The sequence below is a fragment of the Panthera pardus genome, unplaced genomic scaffold, assembly GCF_024362965.1.
Source record: "Panthera pardus isolate Hobbes unplaced genomic scaffold, ASM2436296v1 HiC_scaffold_20, whole genome shotgun sequence".
NCBI lineage: Eukaryota > Metazoa > Chordata > Mammalia > Carnivora > Felidae > Panthera > Panthera pardus.
Window position 1 is genome coordinate 89,061,713 of NW_026526766.1, and position 21,360 is coordinate 89,083,072.

The 21,360-nt window shown below is 53.7% G+C and overlaps 1 protein-coding gene and 1 long non-coding RNA gene across 6 annotated transcripts in view; both read right to left on the reverse strand.

The window, feature by feature from the left end:
* The window catches only part of RAPGEF1 (Rap guanine nucleotide exchange factor 1), a 130,186-nt gene extending 123,794 nt beyond the window's left edge, over positions 1–6,392 (reverse strand). For 2 of the 5 annotated variants that reach the window (XM_053908448.1, XM_053908446.1), the window contains exon 1: positions 6,152–6,392. In XM_053908448.1, the coding sequence (XP_053764423.1) occupies positions 6,152–6,212 (61 nt within the window). In that variant the 5' untranslated portion in view covers positions 6,213–6,392. The remainder of the gene's footprint in view (positions 1–6,151) is intronic. The other 3 variants (XM_053908452.1, XM_053908457.1, XM_053908459.1) reach the window with 3 other exon arrangements.
* Positions 2,370–5,295, reverse strand: LOC109249997 (uncharacterized). The gene is made up of 2 exons (XR_002072843.2): positions 2,893–5,295; positions 2,370–2,699 (listed from the first exon to the last, which is right to left on the reverse strand). It is a non-coding gene; the product is annotated as an uncharacterized LOC109249997 (long non-coding RNA).
* Positions 6,393–21,360: the final 14,968 nt, after the last annotated feature.

Below are 21,360 nucleotides of genomic sequence, written 5' to 3' on the forward strand. Positions count from 1 at the left end.
TGGGTGGCTCAGTCGGTTGAGTGTCTGACTCTTGATTTTGGTTCAGGTCATGACCCCAGGGACATGGGATCGAGCCCCACGTTGGGCTCCATGCTGAGTGTGGAGCCTGCTTGAGATTCTCTCTCCCCGCTGCTTGCATGCTCTCTAAAATAATTAAAATGAAATGAAAAAGGAACAAAAAATAAAGATAATTTTGGGGCACCTGGCTGGCTCAGTCAGTGGACTGTGGGACTCTTGATCTCAGGGTTGCAAGTTCGAGCCCCACGTTGGGTGTGGAGATTACTTAAAAATAAAATCTTAAAAAAATAATAATTTTGAGACTCGGAATCAGAGACCTGAGTTCATCCTATGATAATATCAAGTAAATTCCTTCATTCTTCCAGCGAGTAGCTAGTGAGCATCTATGTCCTAAGCACAGCGATGGCAACCTCGTGGTGGACCAGACAGGCACACTCCTCCAAGAAGCTAATGGTCTCGTCAGGACCCTATCTGTTGATTTTTCTAATGTTTGTTTATTTTTGACAGAGAGAGAGCATGAGTGGGAGAGGGGCAGAGAGAGAGGGAGACACAGAATCCGAAACAGGCTCCAGGCTCCAAGCTGTCGGCACAGAGCCCGACGTGGGGCTTGAACCCACAGACCGTGAGACCGTGACCTGAGCTGAAGTCAGACGCTCAACCGACTGAGCCACCCAGGCGCCCCAGTATCTGTTGATTTTTAACTTTCAGAAAGGAAAGTGAGGTTTCTGGATGAGCTAAACAATACTGATTTCCCCAAGTGTTTATTTGGGGCCTTCCCATGGAATTCACGATCTGCTGGGGGAAGAGAAGGCACGACGAGCCCAGAGGAGGCTGGTTTTGGAAGAGAAGGCTGAGTGCATCCTGGAAGTAAGTTTTCACACTGCTCACTGGAGGACCCAAGGAGGATCGTCAGGGGCCACCGCTGAACAGGAAGGATTCACGGTCCTCAAAGTTTCTGATGGCCCTCTTCCACAGAGATAAGGACCTGCCGCCTTCAAACAGAACAAAGAAGCACTAACTTGAGAGTCTCATGCCTTCAGAGCACCGATGGGGAGAACGAGACCCTGGAAAGGGAAAGAGTCGCCCAAGCTCACAACGACAGGTCTCAGTCTTAGTCAAATGGCCGAAACACATGGCTAGAACCAAGATGACAGATCCCTTAAGAATTCACAAACTGTGGGTTTTGTTTTTCATCATAAAACAGCCTTCGGGGCAAGGTGGGTGACGAATCAGGGGAACACCTGTCCCGGCAGCGAGGCGCCCGGTCGGATCCTTCATGGGCGCGGCAGCCGGCAGCACTCTGTCCAGTGCGTCATCTTATTATGGCAACGGGGAACACGTCCAGCTGGACTGAAGTAAGACCCAGCCCCGTGCTCAGGGCATTCTCCAATCCGGGCTAATTTGGGAAATGATTTTTCTGCAAGCTCACACATGACTCATCTTCACGGCCTCCCATCAGGTCTGTCGGCCGCGAGGAATCCCATTCAAAACACCTCTGCCAACAGCTGTGCAGGCGACCAGGCAACATTTGGGGCCGCGGTGGCTGCTTTTGTGAAACGCAGCCCACACCCATGCCATTTATCTCCCTCAAGGACTGCTAATGCTGTTAGTGTTATTAGTATCACACGCAGCCTAAAGACTACGCTGGGCCTACCTTTATTTAACTGAGTTGCTGTCGTTTTCCCCCCTTAGGGAAGACCAGAAACAGAAACGTGACCAAGAATCAAGATGAAAGCTACTGTGTGCCCAGCACCACGGGAGGCTCTAAGCGGCGCCCTGTGAAGGGGGAACGGTGGCCGGGCAGGGAGCTGGAGACCGACCGCCTGGTCGGTCCCCCACGCCTTCCTGGATCTTGGTTGTCCTCAGGCGCAAAATAGGGAGAATGAGCCCTGACCCAGCCCCCAGGACGGTCCCGCGGGTGGAGTGAAAGGAGGCTGTCTCTCAATGCATTCTCAGAATGACAGGACGCTGCAGAAACGCTCAAGACCATTTTGATGTTACTCTTGGACCGGGACCCTGGGAGGGCCGGTCTTCTTCGGACGCCGTGCCGTGAGGCGTCACAGCGTTTGCCTACGAGGACAGGCTGCGTAAGGTGCACGTGTGAGTGAATGAAGGCCCACCGGGAGCCACAAAAATGTCGTATGCGTTGACTAGATTCATCTTGACCACAAAGATTGTTAAGGGGGGGAGGGGAGGAGGAGGAAGTGTAAAATCTGAGAGAAGTTTAAAATTGACCCAAACCCCGCGAGTGCTGATCCACAGGAACTTGCTACGGCCTCGTGGGACGGCACGCGTACTTTTCCGCTGTTCTGAGAAAAAAGCGCAACGACGAAAACTTACTACGCACGCAGTCAGGATAAATGTTGCTTTTTAATTTGCAACAAAAGCCTCTCCGCACATCTGAAAAACATACACTGGAGTCTGAGACGCCGTGTTTATTCTGTCCTCAGGCGGTGCACTGGGGAGCGTGTACCACATCGGCCCCAGCGGGCAGTTCGGGGTCACAGGGAGCCTGTAGAACTGGCCGGGGGGCTCGGTGAGTGACAGTCTACGTTCTCACGGTGTCTATTCTGAGTATCTGCCCAGTTAGGAGGTGAGGCCCAGGAGGGGGGTGGGGCGGTGGGTTGTATTCCAAGGACCAGAACAAGTCCAGGCCCCTTAGGAGATGCTGGACAAAGCATCTGCGATGCACAAACGAGCAAGGGAGACTCTGATGGGCGGTCAGTAAAACCAGAACCCCCTTCCTCCCTATCCCTGCGTTGTGCCCCTGCTAACTCGCCCCACCCTCTGAGTCTCACCCTGAATCTCAGCTCCCCACAGAGCTAGCCTCCTGATACCTGCTCCCGCCCTAAGTCTGACGTGACCCCTCCTAACCTCTCCGGTGCTCCCCACACTGCCAGGGCCAGGGCCTGTGTGCACGGTGATGTCTGCTGAGTTCAACGCCAGCTCCCCGGAGCCTCGTGCGGAGCTGGACAGAGCCGGTGCAGAGCGACTGAGGAAGGAATCAATGGAGGAATGGGGCAAAGATTTCAAAGTCCGGATGAAACGCGAACACACACAAATGGTGTCTCCAAGGAAGGGGCTGCAGACTCAAACGTCAACGGCCCAAGTGGGAAACAGGAATCCGAGACGTGGCTGGTGGGGGGAGTGGCGCCCACCCCCTGCCCCACCCCGCCACCTGGTAGGAAACAAGGCCGCAGAGTTACCAGAGTTTGTCATTTTTCAAGAGAACCAGAAATCTGAGATATGTGAGCGATTTCCTGATTTTTAAGGGCCGGCCATCAATTCCTTCCTCCTTCTTCGGCAACGCGTATGGCTCAAACACAACACATCTATGGACAGAACCCAGCCCGGAGCCACCAGCCTGCCACCTCCGTGCATAGGCAAGAGCGGCGTTTTAGTTCCAGACATGCAGGGCATCAACCATCCGCACACGATGCGTTTGCTGGAACTGAGCGAACCAACTGAACGCCATCGTACCTGCGTGCAGCAGGAATCGTCTTCGCCGGCTCCCCCAAAGTGGCCTTGGAGCGGCCACACGCGTCTCCTGCCGGTGCCCTCGCTCAGAACTAGTCCCGCTTGGCTCCCAGGGCAGAGTCTCTTCTCTCTGCCAGGCCTCCCTCCGCACAAGCTCACCCCGGGGAGCTCCCTGATCCATACGCCTCCGCCCTCCAACATCAGCCCTCCTCCGCCAAAGCTAACCGGACAAGGCCCCGACCGGCCAGCCAGCTGACCCTCCGCCGCCCTCTGGAACCCAGGCCGTCTCGATCTGGGAGCAGAGATGACCGGAGACAGCACAAGCTGAGGCTTGCCTTTCCGTGTCCCCAAAGAAACGGCAGGTAGACCCTGGGAGGAAGGCAGTGGGCGTCCCCCTCCCCCAGCCAGGCACTGCTGAGTCAGTATACTGAAGAGCGGCATGGCAGACCCCAGAAGATCTCCCCCCGGAGACCCCCAGTGACTCTTCAGCCTCTATGACTTGCCAGGGACTCACTTGCTAACAGGAGTCGCTGCTGCGCCCAAAGCCCTTCCTTTGTAATGAAACACTCTGCTGGTGACTTAGGAGAAGGGCTGTTTAGAAACGCCAACAGGAACCTCATCCAAACGCAAGGAGAAGCGCGCCTGTAATGACCAGCAGGGACCCCCAGGGAGACGCACCCTTCATTCCAGGGGCGCCCCCATCTTCCCCGACGACCGTGAGGCACAGCCAAAGGCCGTAGGCACCACGGGCTTCCCGCTAGCTCCACACAAGGTGCCAACCTCAGAACTTTCTCGCTTAGCTGCCTCTCACCCAATGCATTTTCCTCCCCAGTTTCCCGCGGCCCCGGGTCGGCCCCTTCCTCTCTGCCCTCCCCCCCCCACCTCCACTCCACCTGGGCATCCCCCCCCCACCCTCTCTTCGGAGCCCAGCACGAGCCCCGTCCCCTCCAGGGCCTCCCCCATTCCCTCGCTGTCCCCAGGCCCCGGCTCTGGCTGCAGCGCCTATCAGGTGGCCCGGGAGTCCGGGGTCAGGCTAGGTCCGGCCCTCCCTGCCTCAGAGAAGCTTCTCTGAAGAAGGCGCTTACTGGTGTCTCCGTCTGCGGCAGACCCTCGCGGAAGGAGGTGCCCAGAGAGGGCGAGGGGCTAATCTATGCTGAAAGCAACTGGCCTTAGGACCCCCCCGCCCCCTTCTTGAGGTAACAGAGCACACAACTGAAGACTCATTTCATCTGACAGGTCTGCGCTGTGGAAGGCGGTCCGCGGGACGACACGTGCTTTTCAGCTCGCTTTTTCCTTTTCCTCGATTCTCACGTTTTTGACAATGAACGTATCCTAAGCAGAGAAAACCCTGCCATTTACTTATGTATTTAAAGCAAACAATCTGACCTGCCCAACAGCACCCTTCGGAGACACCATTCACGGGGCTCCTGAGAAACGCTGCACAAATTAACCCCAGGTATTTCTGGAATGGTACGTGTGCCGAGAAGCAGCTCGCGGTCACTGGGCACGGCCCTGATGAGAAGCCGAGAGAAATACCCAAGAAACAGCCCCTGAAACCGAGGGCCCTGCCCCTGAGGAAGGCAGCCAGGCCCGCAGTGGATGGCCAGCTGCCCTCTCGCTGGGTGGCCAGCCCGTAGAAACACACTGAGAGGCCCTGAGCCTGTAAAACCACCATCAAATCCTCTCCCACCGAGAACCTGCAAGGATTTACTAAGCACCACTTGTAAGGTGCTCAGCACAGAGCCGGATGTATAGAAAACCCTCAATAAAGGCGACAGAAATTTCCTTCCTGTGCTTAAACCACAGCCCTGCAAGTCCCCACCCACCCCCCACCCCTTCCGAGTCCCCTCCTGAGGCCCAGCGCAGAAGAGTATATGGGTTCCGCCTGGGCAGAAGGCGCCACTTCCCAAATCAATGCAACTTGCCCCTCGGCAGCCCCTAAAAGCCTGCCTTGCACGACTCGGCCGCCAAGCTAGGCTGGCGCCCAGGCGATGACAAGCAACGGTGTCCCCCGCACAGGAGCCCTGGCCTGCCCGCCCACCTCACCTGGGACCCAGGGATTCGCCCCGCAGGGGGTCGCTGGCCAGAGCCGCCCCGGGCCCCCCACCCGCACCCCGGAGGCACGGCCCTAACGGAGTCTTTGGGGACTCTGACCCCCAGCACGGGCAGGAGCCCGGTGATGGGAAGGCAGCTCTCCGAGGTTTCTAGGAAACACACAAAGAGATGAGGTGATCATCGCCCCCAAACCCGCAGGCTCCCTCCGGGCCCTGCTGCCGGAGCTCAGCGCGGCGCCAGCGGGGAAGGCGAGCGAGCCCCGAAGGCGCCCAGACACATCCTGCCTGCTTCCTCCGAAGCCAGCGAAGCGGCCGCTTCGGGTTCAACGTACACCCGGGGCCCGGCAGAAGTGACACCTTTCGGGGCTCGGCTCCGCCCGCCGGGGGAAGAACGGCCGCGCGCCCGGGCTCCCGTCCCGCTGCCCGCGCGCCCCGGGGGCCCGAATCCCGCCGGCCCCGCCGCCCCGGGAGCGCCAGCAGGCCGGCGCGCCGAGACGGCCCCCGCGGGGCGGCGGGGCGGCGGGGCCCCAGGCCTGGGCGGCGGCTCGCCCCGGCGCCCGCGCCCCCGCAGGCCCGCCCCTCCCGCCCGGCGCCGCGCTCACCTGCTTTCTCGAGCTTGCCGGACATTTCCGGGCTGCGCCGGAGGCCGAGGCCGCCGCTCATGGGGCCCGGGCCGGGCCGCTGCGGGGCCACAGGCCGGCGCGGCCGCCGCTCGCCTCGGCCCTGGCTCGCCGCGCCTCACACCCGCGCCGGCATGGCGGGCTCCGCGGGCCGCGGCCTGTGCGCTCGGCCAGCGGCGCTCCCGCCCGCCCGGGGCCGCCGCCGCCGCCGCCGCTCCCGCCGCCGGCCGCCGCCGCTCCGCCTCCTCCGCTCTCGCCGCCGCCGCCGCCGCTGCCGCTTCCCGGGCCCGAGAGCCGGCCGCAGCGCCGCGCTGCTGCCGCCGCCGCCGCCACCGCCGCCGCCCGCCGCCCGCCTCGGCCGCGGCCAGAGCGCCACCTGCCGGGCGCCCGCCACGCCGCCGCGAGCCCAGCGCCCCCTGCCGGCCCGGAGCCGGCCCGAGCCTCCCGTCTGGGAGGCGGCGCCCCCTGCCGGCCCGGAGTCTCCACGCCGGGGCGAGGCGCCGACCCGCAGCAGCACCCCTGCCCGCGCAGAGCCCGCACCGCCACCCACCGCCGCAGAGCCAGCACCCCCACCGGGGCTCCACAGCCATCACATTGACCCCAACCAGGACTCAGCGGCCCCTGCCCACCCGGCCTGACCTTCTCACCGGAGGCACATGCCGACCCGGAGCGTCCAAGCCAGGGCTTGGGACTGACGCACTCACCCGCATCATGCCGGACTCGGAGTCCTCTTAGGGCCAGAATTTCCTCGCCAGAGGCTGGGAATGACCCCCCCAACCGGCCCTCAGCACCCTCTACCGGGGCTGGGAGCCCGTCCTGACCCTGCTACCCGAGACACAGCACCTCCTGCTGGCCTGGAGTCTCCAAGCCGGGACCCGGGAGTGATCTCCCCCACGCAGAGTTCAGGGTCCTCCCTTGGGCCCAGAGCCCAGCATGTCCCCCTGATACAGGACACACTGCTCCTTTCCAAACTCTAGCCTCCATGAGGGAACCAGTGACTGACTCCACCCAGGATTCAGAGCCCCATGCTAGCCCACAGTCCGCGAAAAGTCATGGGGCCAGTCTCCCCTCGGGTCAGCTGGGTGTCGGCAGCCCCTGCTAGCTAAGTCAGCTGGCCGGGTCTCGGCTTGACCCACTCCAGACCCTGTGCTCCCTGCCATCATAAGGACTCCAGGCTCTGGACTGCCCTGCCCTCCCCTGCTCTCCCCATCTGATACTCAGCACCCCCTGAAGGCAAGAGCCACCTGGCCAGTCTGACCCCACCCAGAGCCCAGTGTCTCCAGAGTCTCAGAACCTCCGTCTATGCCAAGGCTTGGGCCCAACCCATAGGACAAGAGACCCCTGCCTGCCCTACTCATTGGATCCCCAGCTGGGGACTATTTATGCTTCTAGTTTGGAGCTCAGGTGTGAACCTTTCCTAGCATGGTGATTACTTAAGCAAATGTCATTAATTTAAGAATCAAGGACCCTGCTAGAGCCAGGCACTGTGATGGGTGCTATGTGTCCCACAAAAATGCACATGGTCGGTTCTTCCCTCCAAAGAAGTCACACTTGGAGAGGCAAAGTTAAATCATATAATGCAAGTATAAATCTTAGTAACATACTTTGGTAACACAAGGGATAGTCACATGTAGAAAAATGCCCTTCTCCCTGCTCATTGTTCTTGGCCCGAGGTAGAATACAGAAAAGCAACACAAAACCAACTCAACTAGTTTTCCCTCCTGTGTCTCTTGACATAGGTAAATTAAATAATCTGGTGATGAGGACAGGATTTGGGAGAGGTGCAGGGAGAAGGGGAGGCTGGTGTTGCAAGAGATTTCCTGTTTCCATCCACCTGGACGCTGGGGTGGGTTTCCTGATTCTGGAACTGATAGCAGCCACATTTTCAGAGTCGTCAATTCCAGCTCCCTGGGAGTCAAAGGCAAAGCCAAAGATTGACACATTCACGTCTCTTTTAGAGCTAACGAATGGCTGCTCGGAGCCGGGGTGGCACTTCTCAGCTCTCTTGGAAGCCACATCACCAGGAAAAACTGGCCCCTGGCCCCTGGCCCCAGACCCACCTCCCCAACACTCCCAAACCTGCCCCAGTCCTTCTAGGCTTCTGAGCTAAGGAGGGCCAGTATTTTAGGCCCCAAATCCTTGGTGCAAAGTAGAAAATTAGACTCAAATAGTAAGCCCAGTCAGGGGTTCATGAGAGTAAAACCAAGTATATGTAATAAACCATAACATATCAAGTGGCGAGGGATTTTCAAACAATAGAGTACTTTCTGAATGGACCTTACTTAACGAAGGTTTTTCACCAAACGTGTTTGTGGCTGTCACAGAACACACACAGGTTAATGAGGCAAACGAATTCCTAAAGCTCTCTTCTTCCCACCTCGGGGCCTTCTCTCACGCTGGGCTTTCTGCCTGCCGTGTTCTCTCTCCTCTGCTCCACCTGGCTCCTTCCTGGTCGTGTTTCACTTCCCGACCTGTCACTTCTCTGGGGGCCCCTTCCTGCCGCCCCCAATAGGGCCAGCTCCCTGGCCCTGGTCGGGATGCTTGATTTCATGGTCAGAAGCCCGGCTCAGCTTGGTTAGAGCAAAAGGGAGTTTGTTGGACGTCGCAAATAGCAAAGCAGGGATACAGCCAGGACCGACACAGCCATTTCTAGGCTCTGAAACCATGGCATTGCCCCTCTGGGTTGGGTCTCTTCCTGGCTGGTCTCTCCCGGCCTAGTGGTGGAGTTGGGCACCAGCAGACTCATTAGCCTCGTCTGGGTCACATGACTATCCTGAACCAATGACCGCAGGGGCGGGGGCAGAATATGCAAATCGGCCAGGTCCGCACCAAGTGCGAGAAAGCTCCGAGTGGACGCCGTAGAACCGGCATGTGGGACAGGGGAAGGGCATGTGCTCAAGGCAATACTGGGGGGAGGGGAGACACGCTGGTGAGGCAAAGCCAGGACGTCCGTCTTGCCATCTCAGACGGCAGAGAGCCTCGTGGGATTCCATGTCATAGCACGTGCCTCCCTCTAGTTCGCTAGTTTCTTGGATCTGTTTAATGCCTGTCCCCTTCAGGACACTGGGTCCACGCAGGTGGGGAGGACTTGTTTGTACCCATGGATTTCAATTTACAGGGGTGACTCGGTGGCGACAAAGGGAGGCCAATGCCACTGGAAGAACATATTACTTGGATTTCCCAAGGAGAGGAGCACACCATACCAGGCGGGGCGGCTTGAGGAGCACGGGGAGGGGACACAGGGGGCAGAAGCAGCAGTAAGGGAAAAGCTTAGGCCAGAGCCTGTATTGGGGTTTCTTCAGGAAAGGCAAGGCAGGGCAGAGTGAACAGTTTAGGGTTGCCTAGAGGGAATAATCCCAACGGGCTCCGTGAAATAGGGGTGGTCTCCAGTCGCCAGGCCCTGGGATGATTTAGGGCAGGGGACATACCTGCTTGGTGTGTGAGAGGTGTTGCAAGGTTTGCTTCCTTTCCCATCTTCGAGAATTCGCTAGCCTGGGGGAGGGCAGTCTCTCCCAGGCTGGCAGATTTTTAAGACGTCAAAACACAAGACAGGGGGGGTTCCCCCGGAGGCTTAGCCAGTTGAGCATCTGACTTTGGCTCGGGCGGTGATCTCACGGTTCATGGGTTCCAGCCCCGTGTCGGGCTCTGTGCTGACAGCTAGAGCCTGGAGCCTGCTTCGGATTGTGTCTCCCCCTCTCTCTGCCCCTCCCCTGCTCCCACTCGCTCACTCTCTCTCAAAAATACATTTAAAAATAAAAATAAACCACATTGGTAAAGATAAGTGTACAGTCAAATTCAGAACACTCTCTAATACCGTAATATGGTGTGTTCAACATTTAATTCTTGTATTTAAAGGACAAAAATGTTAACTACAATAATTTATTAATAGATACAGAATATAAAAAGATGCAAACTGTGATGTCAAAGACCTACAATAGGAAGCCCAGGAAAAAGGAAGGACAAGCCAGATGACCACTGTGTAGCTCCCCGCCTCCACGGTGGGAGGGACAGCCGGGCAGGTGGCCAGGGGCTGCCCAGAGAGCCCATCGGAGGTGTGGCCCTTTCCAAAAGGGTCACATTCTCTTCTTGGCAGTTGTAGACGACATTCAGCTGTCGGGACGACAGTTCAGTGAGACTGAGGCAGAGTGAGGCTGGTGGTTCCGGGGCTCAGCTGCGATTGTTGGCAATCCGTTTGTAGGTGCCTGCCCCGGACTCCCCAGATGCATCACCAGCTCCCCGAGGATAAAGAGTATGGAGTCACTACGTCTTTACCGCACAAACAGGAGGTGTCGTGCATGATAGTGGCGGTAACGGTAATAAGGGTTTCCCACGGCTGGTGTGTGCTTAGTCGCTGCCTCAGTCCTCACGGTGATCCTGGGAGGGTAGGGGGTCTAGATCAGGGAGTATTTGGCCACACGTTATGAAGCCTGCCAGTGTGAGAGGCCTGGCTGCTGTCATTTCTTCCAGCAAATTGGTAAGTGTTACAGCTGGCCTGTTGAGCCAGGAAATTGTGCAAGAAATGTAGTAAACACTTAATTAGCAAACAGCACAGGCGAACCCGCACACACGTATCTCTTCTGCCCCCTAGTGACCATTTAGAATTCTAAGCTCCGTTTGCTAAAAGCCCTTTAAAAAAAAAAAAAAAGCAACGTACTCTCATTTTACAAATCTTTAAGTGTTGATCACAGAAAACATGTGCCATTACTAGGAAAAATAACAGAGACAAAGAAAATAAAAGCGAGAGTCTCCCTTTCACTCATGGGAGGTAAAAGTGTATATCCTTCCAGACTTTTCCCTTTAAAAAAGAATGTTTATTTTGTTTATTAAAATTTATTTATTATTAAATAAATGTTTATTTATTATCTGAATTTGACTATACACTTATCTGTACCAGTGTGGTTTCTTTAAATTTATTTTTGAGAGAGAGAGAGAGCGAGTGGGAGCAGGGGAGGGGCAGAGAGAGAAGGAGACACAGAATCCAAAGGCAGAGGGAGAGGGAGAGGGAGGGAATCCCAAGCAGGCTTCACGCTGTCAGCACGGAGCCCTACAAGGGTTGGATCTCACAACAGTGAGATCATAACCTGAGCTGAAATCAAGAGCCAGATGCTCTAATGGACTGAGCCCCCCAGGGCCCCCCAGATTTTTCCCTTTTAAAAATATATCCAGGCACCCATTTGTGGGGTTTTGTATGAATGGGTTTAAGTGGTACATATCAGTTCGCAAGGCAGAGGCCGGCTGCATGGTCACCGAGCCCCTTGGCTGGGCACACAGCTACACGACGTCTCCCAGCCTCCACCCTGCAATTAGCCTGTTCAAGCTCCAGACAAGGGGATGTGGTTGAAATAACGATTGTCACTGCCATGCTCGGCCCATAAAAATCTCCCACCTCTGATCCTCTGCTCTTTCTTCTCGTTCTGCTGTGATATGTTGCCAATGAGAACAGTCTGGGTCCCTGAATGGTTGCCTGGGGCTGAGCATTGGCCCATCCCACGGACTTGCGCAGGGTTAAAGGATTGTGATGTGAGCCAGAAATAACGCTGAACTGAATCTGCCCTGGCGCGGAACCTGCCCTGTCCGATGCAATCTACAACTTGCATTTTTCATTAAGTTATATATAGATACAGGTAAGTAGATAGACAGAACATCTTTCATGCCAGTACATAAGAATCTGATACTTTTTAACAGTTGTGCAGCGTTACATTGTGTCGATGTATCAAAATGTATGTGTATTTAATCATTGTAAATGTATTCGTATTTAATCAATAAATACAATAAGTACAAATAAATACAATAAATACATTGTAAATGTATTTGTATTTAAAATGTACATGTATTTACTCATTCCCTTCTGGACGAGCGCTTCTGTTGTTTCCTTCCATTTTTTTAAATTGTAAAGTGGGTGGTGGGGAAAAATTATGAACTGTAGTAAATATCAAGGTCGGCATATCTTGTGTGCTTTCATGCCCGTATTTCTGTGGGGCAGGCTTTTATTTCCCATCATTTTAGATAAGGACCCAGAACCACAGCAACCTGGGCAGCGAAGAAAGATCTGGAATAATTATATTCGGTTACGGGAGGTATTCAGGGAGGTAAGAGGGTGCAGTGTTGAAGATCCTTGAAGAAAGAAAGAAGCCGGTCCAAGTTCTGGCCCTGCTACCCGCTAAGCAACCTTGTACAAGTCACTTAGCCTCTCTAGGTCTCAGTTTACTCATCTGTGAAATGGGGGTAATTCTAGCTAGCACCTGCCTTATATTGATGTTGCACCTGCAAAATGGGGACAATCGAATAGGGATGCGAGCACCTACTTCACAAGGTGATCAAGGTTAAATAATGAAGGCAGGAAGGACAGTGATGCTTGAGGAATGGATACAAATGAGAAAAGCCTTACAATTGCCCCAGGGTAATGCCTAAAGGCAGTTTCCAGGCTGTGGTTCAGGGAAGCGGTACCCAGGCAGAGCGGGTGGGCTCCCTGGGTTAAGGTGACAGAGCCGTGAGTCCGGGGAGTCCAAAGTAGCCAGAGTTCACAGGACAGAGTGGCAGGGAGGGGAGGGGAGGTGCAGGTGGCCTCAGGGCCACCTCTGTAAAGCTTAGTGTGGGGGTAACAACGCAGACTATGGTTCCAGACAGTTGTCTGCTGCACAGGAGGAGGGAGGAAAGGGCTCAGTCACACACACCCCCTTCCTCCTTCCGAATTCACCAGCCAGGTCAAGCGTCTCCTCCTTCCCGGGGGTGCATGGGCAGAGAGGCCAATGCTAGTTGGGCTCCCTCCATCTGGAGGGAAAGAGTGGAGTAAGGACAAAGAGGCAATATTGGGGCACCTGAGGGGCTCAGTCAGTTAAGCGTCCCACTCTTGGTTTCGGCTCAGGTCATGATCTCACAGCTCGTGGGTTCGAGCCCCGCATCGGGCTCTGTGCTGGTGGTGTGGAGCCTGCTTGGGATTCTCTCTCTCTCCCTCTCTCTCTGCCCCTTCCCCACTTGCACTCCTCTCTCTCTCTCTCTCTTTTTTCAACTTCTTAAAAAATTTATTTATTTCGAGAGAGAGTTGCGGGGGCGGGGGGGGGGGGGGAAGGCAGGGAGGAGCAGAGAGAGAGGGAGAGACAGAATCTCAAGCAGGCTCCGCACTGTCAGCACAGAGCCTGACGCAGGCCTCGAACTCACGAACCGTGAGATCATGACCTGAGCCGAAATCAAGAGTCTGAGCCACCCCGGCGCCCCATCTCTCTCCGTCTCTCCCTCTCTCTCTCTCACCCTCTCTCTTTCAAAATAAGTAAACTTTAAAAAGAAAGGAAAAAGAGGCAATATCGTTGACTACTCATACCTCAGGACGCCCCTCCACTGGCTCCGGGGTTATTCTCAGAGCTGAGTGTGGGCCCTCCACTCCTCCGCCTGTTTCCCAAAATGTGCCCCACCTGCCACCGTCTGTGCTCGTCATCCCCGTTACTGAACCACAAACTACGTTCTGGCTTAGTGGTTTGATCTGTGCAGCTGTTGGGGGCCAGGAAGAGTCCGCCGGGCAGCCCGTGTCTTCTCCGAGCAGCGCCAGCCCGGGGAGGCCTGGAAGATTCGCTGGGAAGTCGGCTTCCTCGGGCACCTGTTGGGGCCTCAGTGCTCCTGGGCCCTGTTCTCTGTGCCCGGGTGGCATCTCATTCCCTGGGGCTTCTCCACCTGGCTTGGGTTTCTCACGGCATAAGGTCTTCTGGAAGATGCACTTTGCACATGGCAGCTGACCTCTGAGCGTCTGGAAGCAGAAGTTCCCAGGCCAGTCAAGGGCAACTCCTGGTACTGACTGAACATCCCTCCCGCCCTGGTTCCCCTGGGGATGCTCCTGTCCCTGTGTCCCCCCAGGGATTCTCCTGCCCCTGTGTCCCCCAGCCAAATCTCCTGCCCCTGTGTCCTGTGTGGGTCAACCCCCCCCCCCCCATCCCTGTGTCCTGTGTGGGTCAGTGCAGTCACATGATCTGGCAAGAGTCAAGGGGGTGGAGCACGGACCGCACGTCTTGGTGGGACTGTGGCTGAAGACGGTGTTGTGAGCCTCTTCAGGAAACTGGCCTCCCGTAGCTGCCGTGGTCCTACCCCCACCTCTGTGCCTCCCCGAGTCTTCCGCTCAGTGTCCCCTCGGCTCCATCCCCCGCGGCTGGTGGACGTCTCCCCTTGGCTGTCTTGTAGGCAGCTCAGCTGAGAATATCCGAACTTGGACCCAGGACCTCAGACCCTGAACCTGCTTCAAACCCTAAACCCTAAGCCCTTCCAGGAACCAATCCAGAAGCCCGGGCGCCCATCTTGCCCATTAAGTCAATTACAAATGCCCGAAGACCTTCCCCTCCCCCCCTGACCCCACCGCTGCTCCCCGGTTCCTCGTCCAGGCCTCCATCGTCTCAGGTCTGCGTTACTCCAATACCGCCCGAGTGAGCACCCCCCCCGCCCCGTGCACACCGCCTGTTCTAGCAACTTCTTCTCCATGTTGTGGCCACAGAGGTCTCCTCAGTGCTAACCTGATGGCGTCGTTCTGCAGCCGCTCCCCATCACCCTTGGCACAAAGCAGAGCCACCTCTGCTCCCCTTGGGGCGCCTGGGTGGGGGGCTCAGTCGGTTACGCATCTGACTGTTGATTTCGGCTCAGGTCATGATCTCACAGTTCGTGAGATCTAGTCCCAAGTCAGGCTCTGCGTGGACAGTGTCGAGCCCGCTCAGAAATTCTCTCTCCCTCCCTCCCTGCCCCTTCTCTATGCTCTCTCTCTTTCTCTCACAATAAATAACTAAACACACACACACACACACACACACACACACACACACCTCTGCTCTCCCTCACTAAAGCCACCCGGCACACACAGCTCCTTCTGGGCGTCCAAAGCCATGGACTTTCCTCTCCTGCCATCACTGGACCTTTGCACATTCTGTTCCCTTTGCTGAGGACACTCTTCCCCCGCCCTCCCCTACCTCCATCCTTGTCCAGATGGCCCTTCTCATCCTTCAGGTCTCACCTGAAACGGGACCTCTGAGAAATCCCCCTCTTGGCAACTCATCACCCAGTGAAGACAGTATTTTATCAAACGGTTTGAAATGGGTACTAACGGGAGGCAAGCATCCCTTCAATATTTCAAAAGCATGCTGAAGAGCAATCTTTCCAAATCACGACTCCCTCTCACAGAACCTATGATGGCTCCCTATTGTCCATAAGATCGAGCAACAGTTCCTCTGTCTGGCTTCATATACCCCAGTTCTATTCCCTCTGCTATGAATACTCACAGCAGCTGGGACCAAGTCACAAGAACTCTGTCTGATTCCTTTTGCTCTCTCGAGTTCCTGTGGTTGTATCCTGCGTTAAGAAGTATATCTTGTTTACTAATTCCCCCAAATGACCCCCGAATGTCATTTCCCATTACCCAACTTTCGTTTTCTGCATTCATATCCTTTCCCCCTGTCTCCCTGCACATCTCTGTTGATTCCTGCCCCTGTGTCTTTGCTCTGTGTGTAGCTGCCCCTGCCTTGAATGCCCTCTCCCCCCCCCCCCCCATCCCCGGACAGAGGGTGGGTCCACATTTCCCAGCACAAAGCTTCCTTCTGGAAGTCAAGTTATTCTTTTCTTTAAAGTTTCAAGTGGCGATAAAATACACACGGCATAACATTCACCATTGTAAATGGTACTGCTTAAAAAAATCTTTTTAATGTTTATTTCTAAGGGAGAGAGAGAGGCAGAGAGAGAGAGAGCGTGAGCAGGGGAGGGGCAGAGAGAGGGGGAGACGCAGAATCCGAAGCAGGCTCCAGGCTCTGAGCTGTCAGCCCAGAGCCCGACGCGGGGCTCAAACTCACGAGCTATGAGATCACGACCTGAGCTGAAGTCCGAAGCTTGACCACCTGAGCCCTCCAGGGCCCCCCCCCCCCCCCATGGTAGCCACTTTTAAGCGTACAGTTCAGTGACATTAAAGTGCATTCACACTGTTGAGCAACCATCACAGCCATCCCTCTCCAGAACTCTTGGTATCTTGCAAAACTGAAACTTTGTATCCAGGAAAACACTAACTCCCCATTCCCTCCTCCCCTCGGCTGCTGGCGCCCAGCTGTCTACTTTCTGTCTCTATCAATTTGACTATTCTAGGTGCCTCATGTAAGCAAAATCATACAGTGCTTGTCCTTTTTTTTTTTTTTTTTTTTTAAGATTACGTATTTATTTGCAGGGGGTGGGGGAGGGAGGGAGAGAGAGTCCTAGGCAGGCTTCGCATTGTCAGCACAGAGGTCAACACGGGGCTCGATCTCACGGACCGTGAGATCGTGACCTGGGCTGACCTCAAGAGCTACCGACTCAGCCACCCAGGTGCCCCGGCGCTTGTCCTTTTGTGTCTGGCTTATTTCACTTGGCAAAACGTCCCCAAGGGGCGCCTGGGTGGCTCAGTTGGTAAGCATCCGACTGTGGCTCAGGTCAGGATCTTGCAGTTGGTGAGTTCGAGTCCCACATCAGGTGAACTTGAGCCCTGCTTCAGGTAAAACATGAGCCCCGGGTGAGCTCCGCTTCTCTCTGTCTCTCTCTGTCCCTTGCTCACTTGCACCCTCCCCCCCCCCCCCCGCCAAAACACGTGTCCTCAAGGCTCATCCATGTTATAGCAGGTGCCAGAAATTCCCCTCCTTTTTAAGGTTGAATCATATTCCAGTGTGTGTATGTGTACATGTATCTCCCATTTTGCTTATCCGTTCATTCTTTGACGGACACTTGGGTTACGTCCACTTTTTGGATACTGTGAATAGTGCTGCATGAATATAGATACACAAATATCTAAGACCCTGCTTTTGATTCTTTGGGGTATACGATGGCGCCCTACTTACAAGGGGTCGACTTACTATTTTTTGACTCCACTGTGGTGTGAAAGCAATACACATTCAGTAGAAACCACGCTTTGAATTGTGAAGGTTGACCTTTTCCTGGACTATGCTACACAGCACAGTCCTTTCTCGTTGAAATGCTGGGCAGAGGTGGGCTGGGGCCCCCCCAGTCCTGACACGATCACATGAGTAAACCACCGGTAACTCTGACAACTATTTTGTGCCCATACAAATGTTCTGCTTTTCACTTCCCCCGTGATTTTCAATCAATTACATGAAACGGTGAACATTTTATTACAAAAGAGGTTTTGCATTAGGGGGTTTTGCCCAACTGCCGGCCAACGTAAGTATCTGGAGTACGTTTAAGGCAGGCCGGGCTAAGCTACGATGTTTGGTAGGTTAGGCGTCGTCAGTGCGTTTTTGACTTACGATATTTTCAGCTTATGATGTGTTTATTGGAACGTGACCCCATCGTAAGTCAAGGAAGACCTGTATACCCAGAGTGGAATTGCTGAATTGTATGGCAATTCTATTTTCAATTTTTTGAGGAGCCATTAGGCTGTTTTGCGCAGTGGCCAGACCAGTTTACCTTCCTGCCAACAGTGCACGAAAGCTCGAATTTCTCCACATCCTCGCCAGCACCGTTTGTTTTCTGTTTTGTTTTGTTTTGTTTTAATAATAGCCATCTTAACGGGTATCTTCGGAGGATGGGCTTTACCCCTCTTCAAACGCTCCTCCCGAGAGGACGCGGGTCTCCAAGCCAGACAAATCTCAATCCTGGGGAATCTCAGCTCTGTCCCACCGATTGCAAAACCTGAGAGGCACCAATGAAAACCCGAGGCAGTTTTCACGTTTCAGCGTCAGATACGGATTCACTCAATGGATATATATTGAAGTCTCTTCACTCCGTAGATATGTGTCATGCAGGATTGGGTCCGGGTGCATGGTGGTTCCTGGCTACCCCAGCTCGTGTGAGGAATCCCACAGGGCCATCTTGTTCGGCAGGATAATGAAGAGCGAGCCAAGAATAAGCCTGTTGCTGCTTCTATTTGGCACTTGTCCCTGCTCTCCTCCCTTCTCCCATCTGCATTTAATTTTCTGCTATCTTGTCTTATTTTATGAACCCTTGTGAGCCATTCTTAATCGGATTTTTTTCCCCCGCAGAACAAGGCAGGGTATAAAAAAATAAATGAAAAAATGAAAAAAGAATTAGCTGCGGATATAATTAGCCGGAGTCTCTTCTCTAAGCTGACTCAATCAAAATATTCTACAAAGTCTCAGAGATGTGACAGCCCCCAGCCTCCCACTTACCTTCATACTCTTGCTGTCCCCCCTCCCGTGATGGGTGTCATCAGGACCTGATGTCCCAGTGGCCCCTGCTCCTCCCTTGTCTACACAGCACGGTCTTCCCAAGGGCATGCTGGGAGTGTGAAGCACGTCAATGCCCACCACCACCACACAGCACTGTGGATGCCTGTGGGAATTCTGGCCCCAATCTCCCTCTCCTTCCCTCCTGGAGGTGAACTGGCGGTCCTGACCAGGGATGCTTGCCAGCCTGGCTTTCTTTCCCGCTTCTGCAAGCCGGCTCCTACCTGCCTCTCCATTCTAGCCCTTTGGCACCTGGTCTCCCCTCCCCCAAACATCTTTATTACCTTCTTTCATTTATACGATGAACACCTGTTTGTGGCAGAAAAAAAATTTTTTTTTTCCAGCTAATAGAAGCTAGAAGGAGAGGGGAGCCTGGCTGGCTCAGTTGGTGGAACGTGCAACTCTTGATCTCAGGGTCGTGAGTTCAAGCCCCACGTTGAGTGTAGAGATTCCTTAAAAATAACATTTTGGGGTGCCTGGGTGGCGCAGTCGGTTAAGCGTCCGACTTCAGCCAGGTCACGATCTTGTGGTTCGTGAGTTCGAGCCCCACGTCGGGCTCTGGGCTGATGGCTCGGAGCCTGGAGCCTGTTTCCGATTCTGTGTCTCCCTCTCTCTCTGCCCCTCCCCCGTTCATGCTCTGTCTCTCTCTGTCCCAAAAATAAATTAAAAAAAAAAACATTGAAAAAAAAAATAAAAAAAAAATAACATTTTAAAGGGGTGCCTGGGTGGCTCAGTTGGTTACGTGTCTCGTTCTTGATTTCAGCTCAGGTCGTGACCTCACGGTTCCTGAGTCTGAGCCTTGGGGGATCGAGCCCCAAGTTGGGCTCTGCGCTGACAGCACGGAGCCTGCTTGGGATTCTCTCTCTCCTTCTCTCTCTGCCCCTCCCCTGCTGGTTCTCTCTCTCTCTCTTAAAAATAAATAAACATAAACATTTTTTTAAATAAAATCTCTTTTAGAAAAAGAAGTTAGAAGGAGAAAGAAAAAGGGAAAACTAACCCAAATCCCGCATTTCCATGATAACCACCATTAATATTTTGGCAGAAAGCCTTTCAGACCAGTTTCCCAAAGGAAAACCCCTTGAACACTAGCTCTGAGAGAGGCTTCATAGGGGAAAATGGGGATTCTATAGTCAAAAGTCCCTGGGAAGAGCTCACCCGCGGTGTAGACGTGCTGAATCCAGCTTTCACTCAGTCTCCCCCTTAAAGCCCATCAAGGGAATCCCCAGGAACACAGTTTGGGAAACACTGTTTCAGGGTCTTTCCTGGGAGGAGGCCTCACGCACGTGCACAAAGGCACTCTTGAAAAAAAGTTTTAACAAAATTAGATTATACAAAACAGATTTTTTTTCTACTCCATGTATTATGGATGTTTTCCCCTAATAATAAGTATAGATCTATATAATCAACGCAGCTTTAAAATTAATTTTTGATGCATAATACATATGGATAGAGAACCCAGAAATAGAGCTCTACAAGTATGCCCAGCTGATTTTTGACAAAAGCTCGGAAAGAATTCAAGGAAGGAAAGATGGCTTTTTTTTTTTTTTTATGTTTAATGTTTATTTATTTTGGGGAGAGAGAGGGAGAGAGACAGAGCATGGGCAGGGGAAGGGAGAGAGAGAGAGGGAGACACAGAATCCGAAGCAGGCTCCAGGCTCCGAGCTGTCAGCACAGAGCCCGACGCGGGGCTCGAACTCACGGATGGTGAGATCATGACCTGAGCCAAAGTCAGAGGCTCAACCGACTGAGCCCCCCAGGCGCCCCAAGAGATAGCCTCTTTGACAAAAGGTCCTAGAGCAACTGATCTTCCACAGGCAAAAATATGAACATCACCTTAAGTCTCATACCTTATACAAAAATTACCTTACAGTAGATCAGACTTAAATGTAAAATGTAAAAGTTTAAGACTTTTAGGAGAAATTAGGAGAAAAACACTTGGATCTAAAAGCTCTTTTAAGAGATTGAAAAGGGGGCGCCTGGGTGGCTCAGTTAAGTGTCTGATGTCGACTCAGGTCACGATCTCACGGTTCATGAGCTCGAGCCCCGTGTTGGGCTCTGTGCTGACAGCTCAGAGCCTGCAGCCTGCTTCGAATTCTGTGTCTCCCTCTCTCTGCCCCTCCCCTGCTTACACTCTCTCTCTCTCTCTCTCTCAAAAATAAATAAACATTAAAAAAAGAGAGAGAGACTGGAAAGACAAGCTACAGACTGAGAAAATATTTGCAAACCACGTATCAGAGAAATGGTTAGTTTCCGGAATATACACAGAACTCTCCACAGTCGACATTAACAAAAGAGCACACAGTCCGTGGTTGTGGCAATGGGTCCCGTATCTTGACCGTGTCAATGTCAGTATCCCAGTGACTGCGTCAATGTCAACATCCTAGTTGAGATGTTGCACCGTTATATAATTTTGCAAGATGTTACCACTGGGTAAAGCCTCCTGGGGAATCTCTAGGTATTTTTTCTTACAACTGCATGTGAATCTACAGTGATCTCAAAATACAACTTTTTTTTTTTTTTTAATTTTTTTTTTTTCAACGTTTTTTATTTATTTTTTTGGGACAGAGAGAGACAGAGCATGAACGGGGGAGGGGCAGAGAGAGAGGGAGACACAGAATCGGAAACAGGCTCCAGGCTCCGAGCCGTCAGCCCAGAGCCTGACGCGGGGCTCGAACTCACGGACCGCGAGATCGTGACCTGGCTGAAGTCGGACGCTTAACCGACTGCGCCACCCAGGCGCCCCAACTTTTTTTTTTTTTTTAAATCCTAAAGACTGTAGACCATGAAAAGTAGGCTTTCCACCCTCCCCAACAGCACCCACTATTATTAGCTTCCGCATCTTTGTTTATAAAAGCCGTGCTGTATCTCCCTGGGTGCATGTGCCGTATTTGAACCAATTCTATATTGTTAGAGTTCACATTATTTCTAATTTTCATCATTACGAACCACGGTATTATGAGCATCCTTGTGTATATTTCTTTGCCAGAGGGTGACATTTCTGGGTCA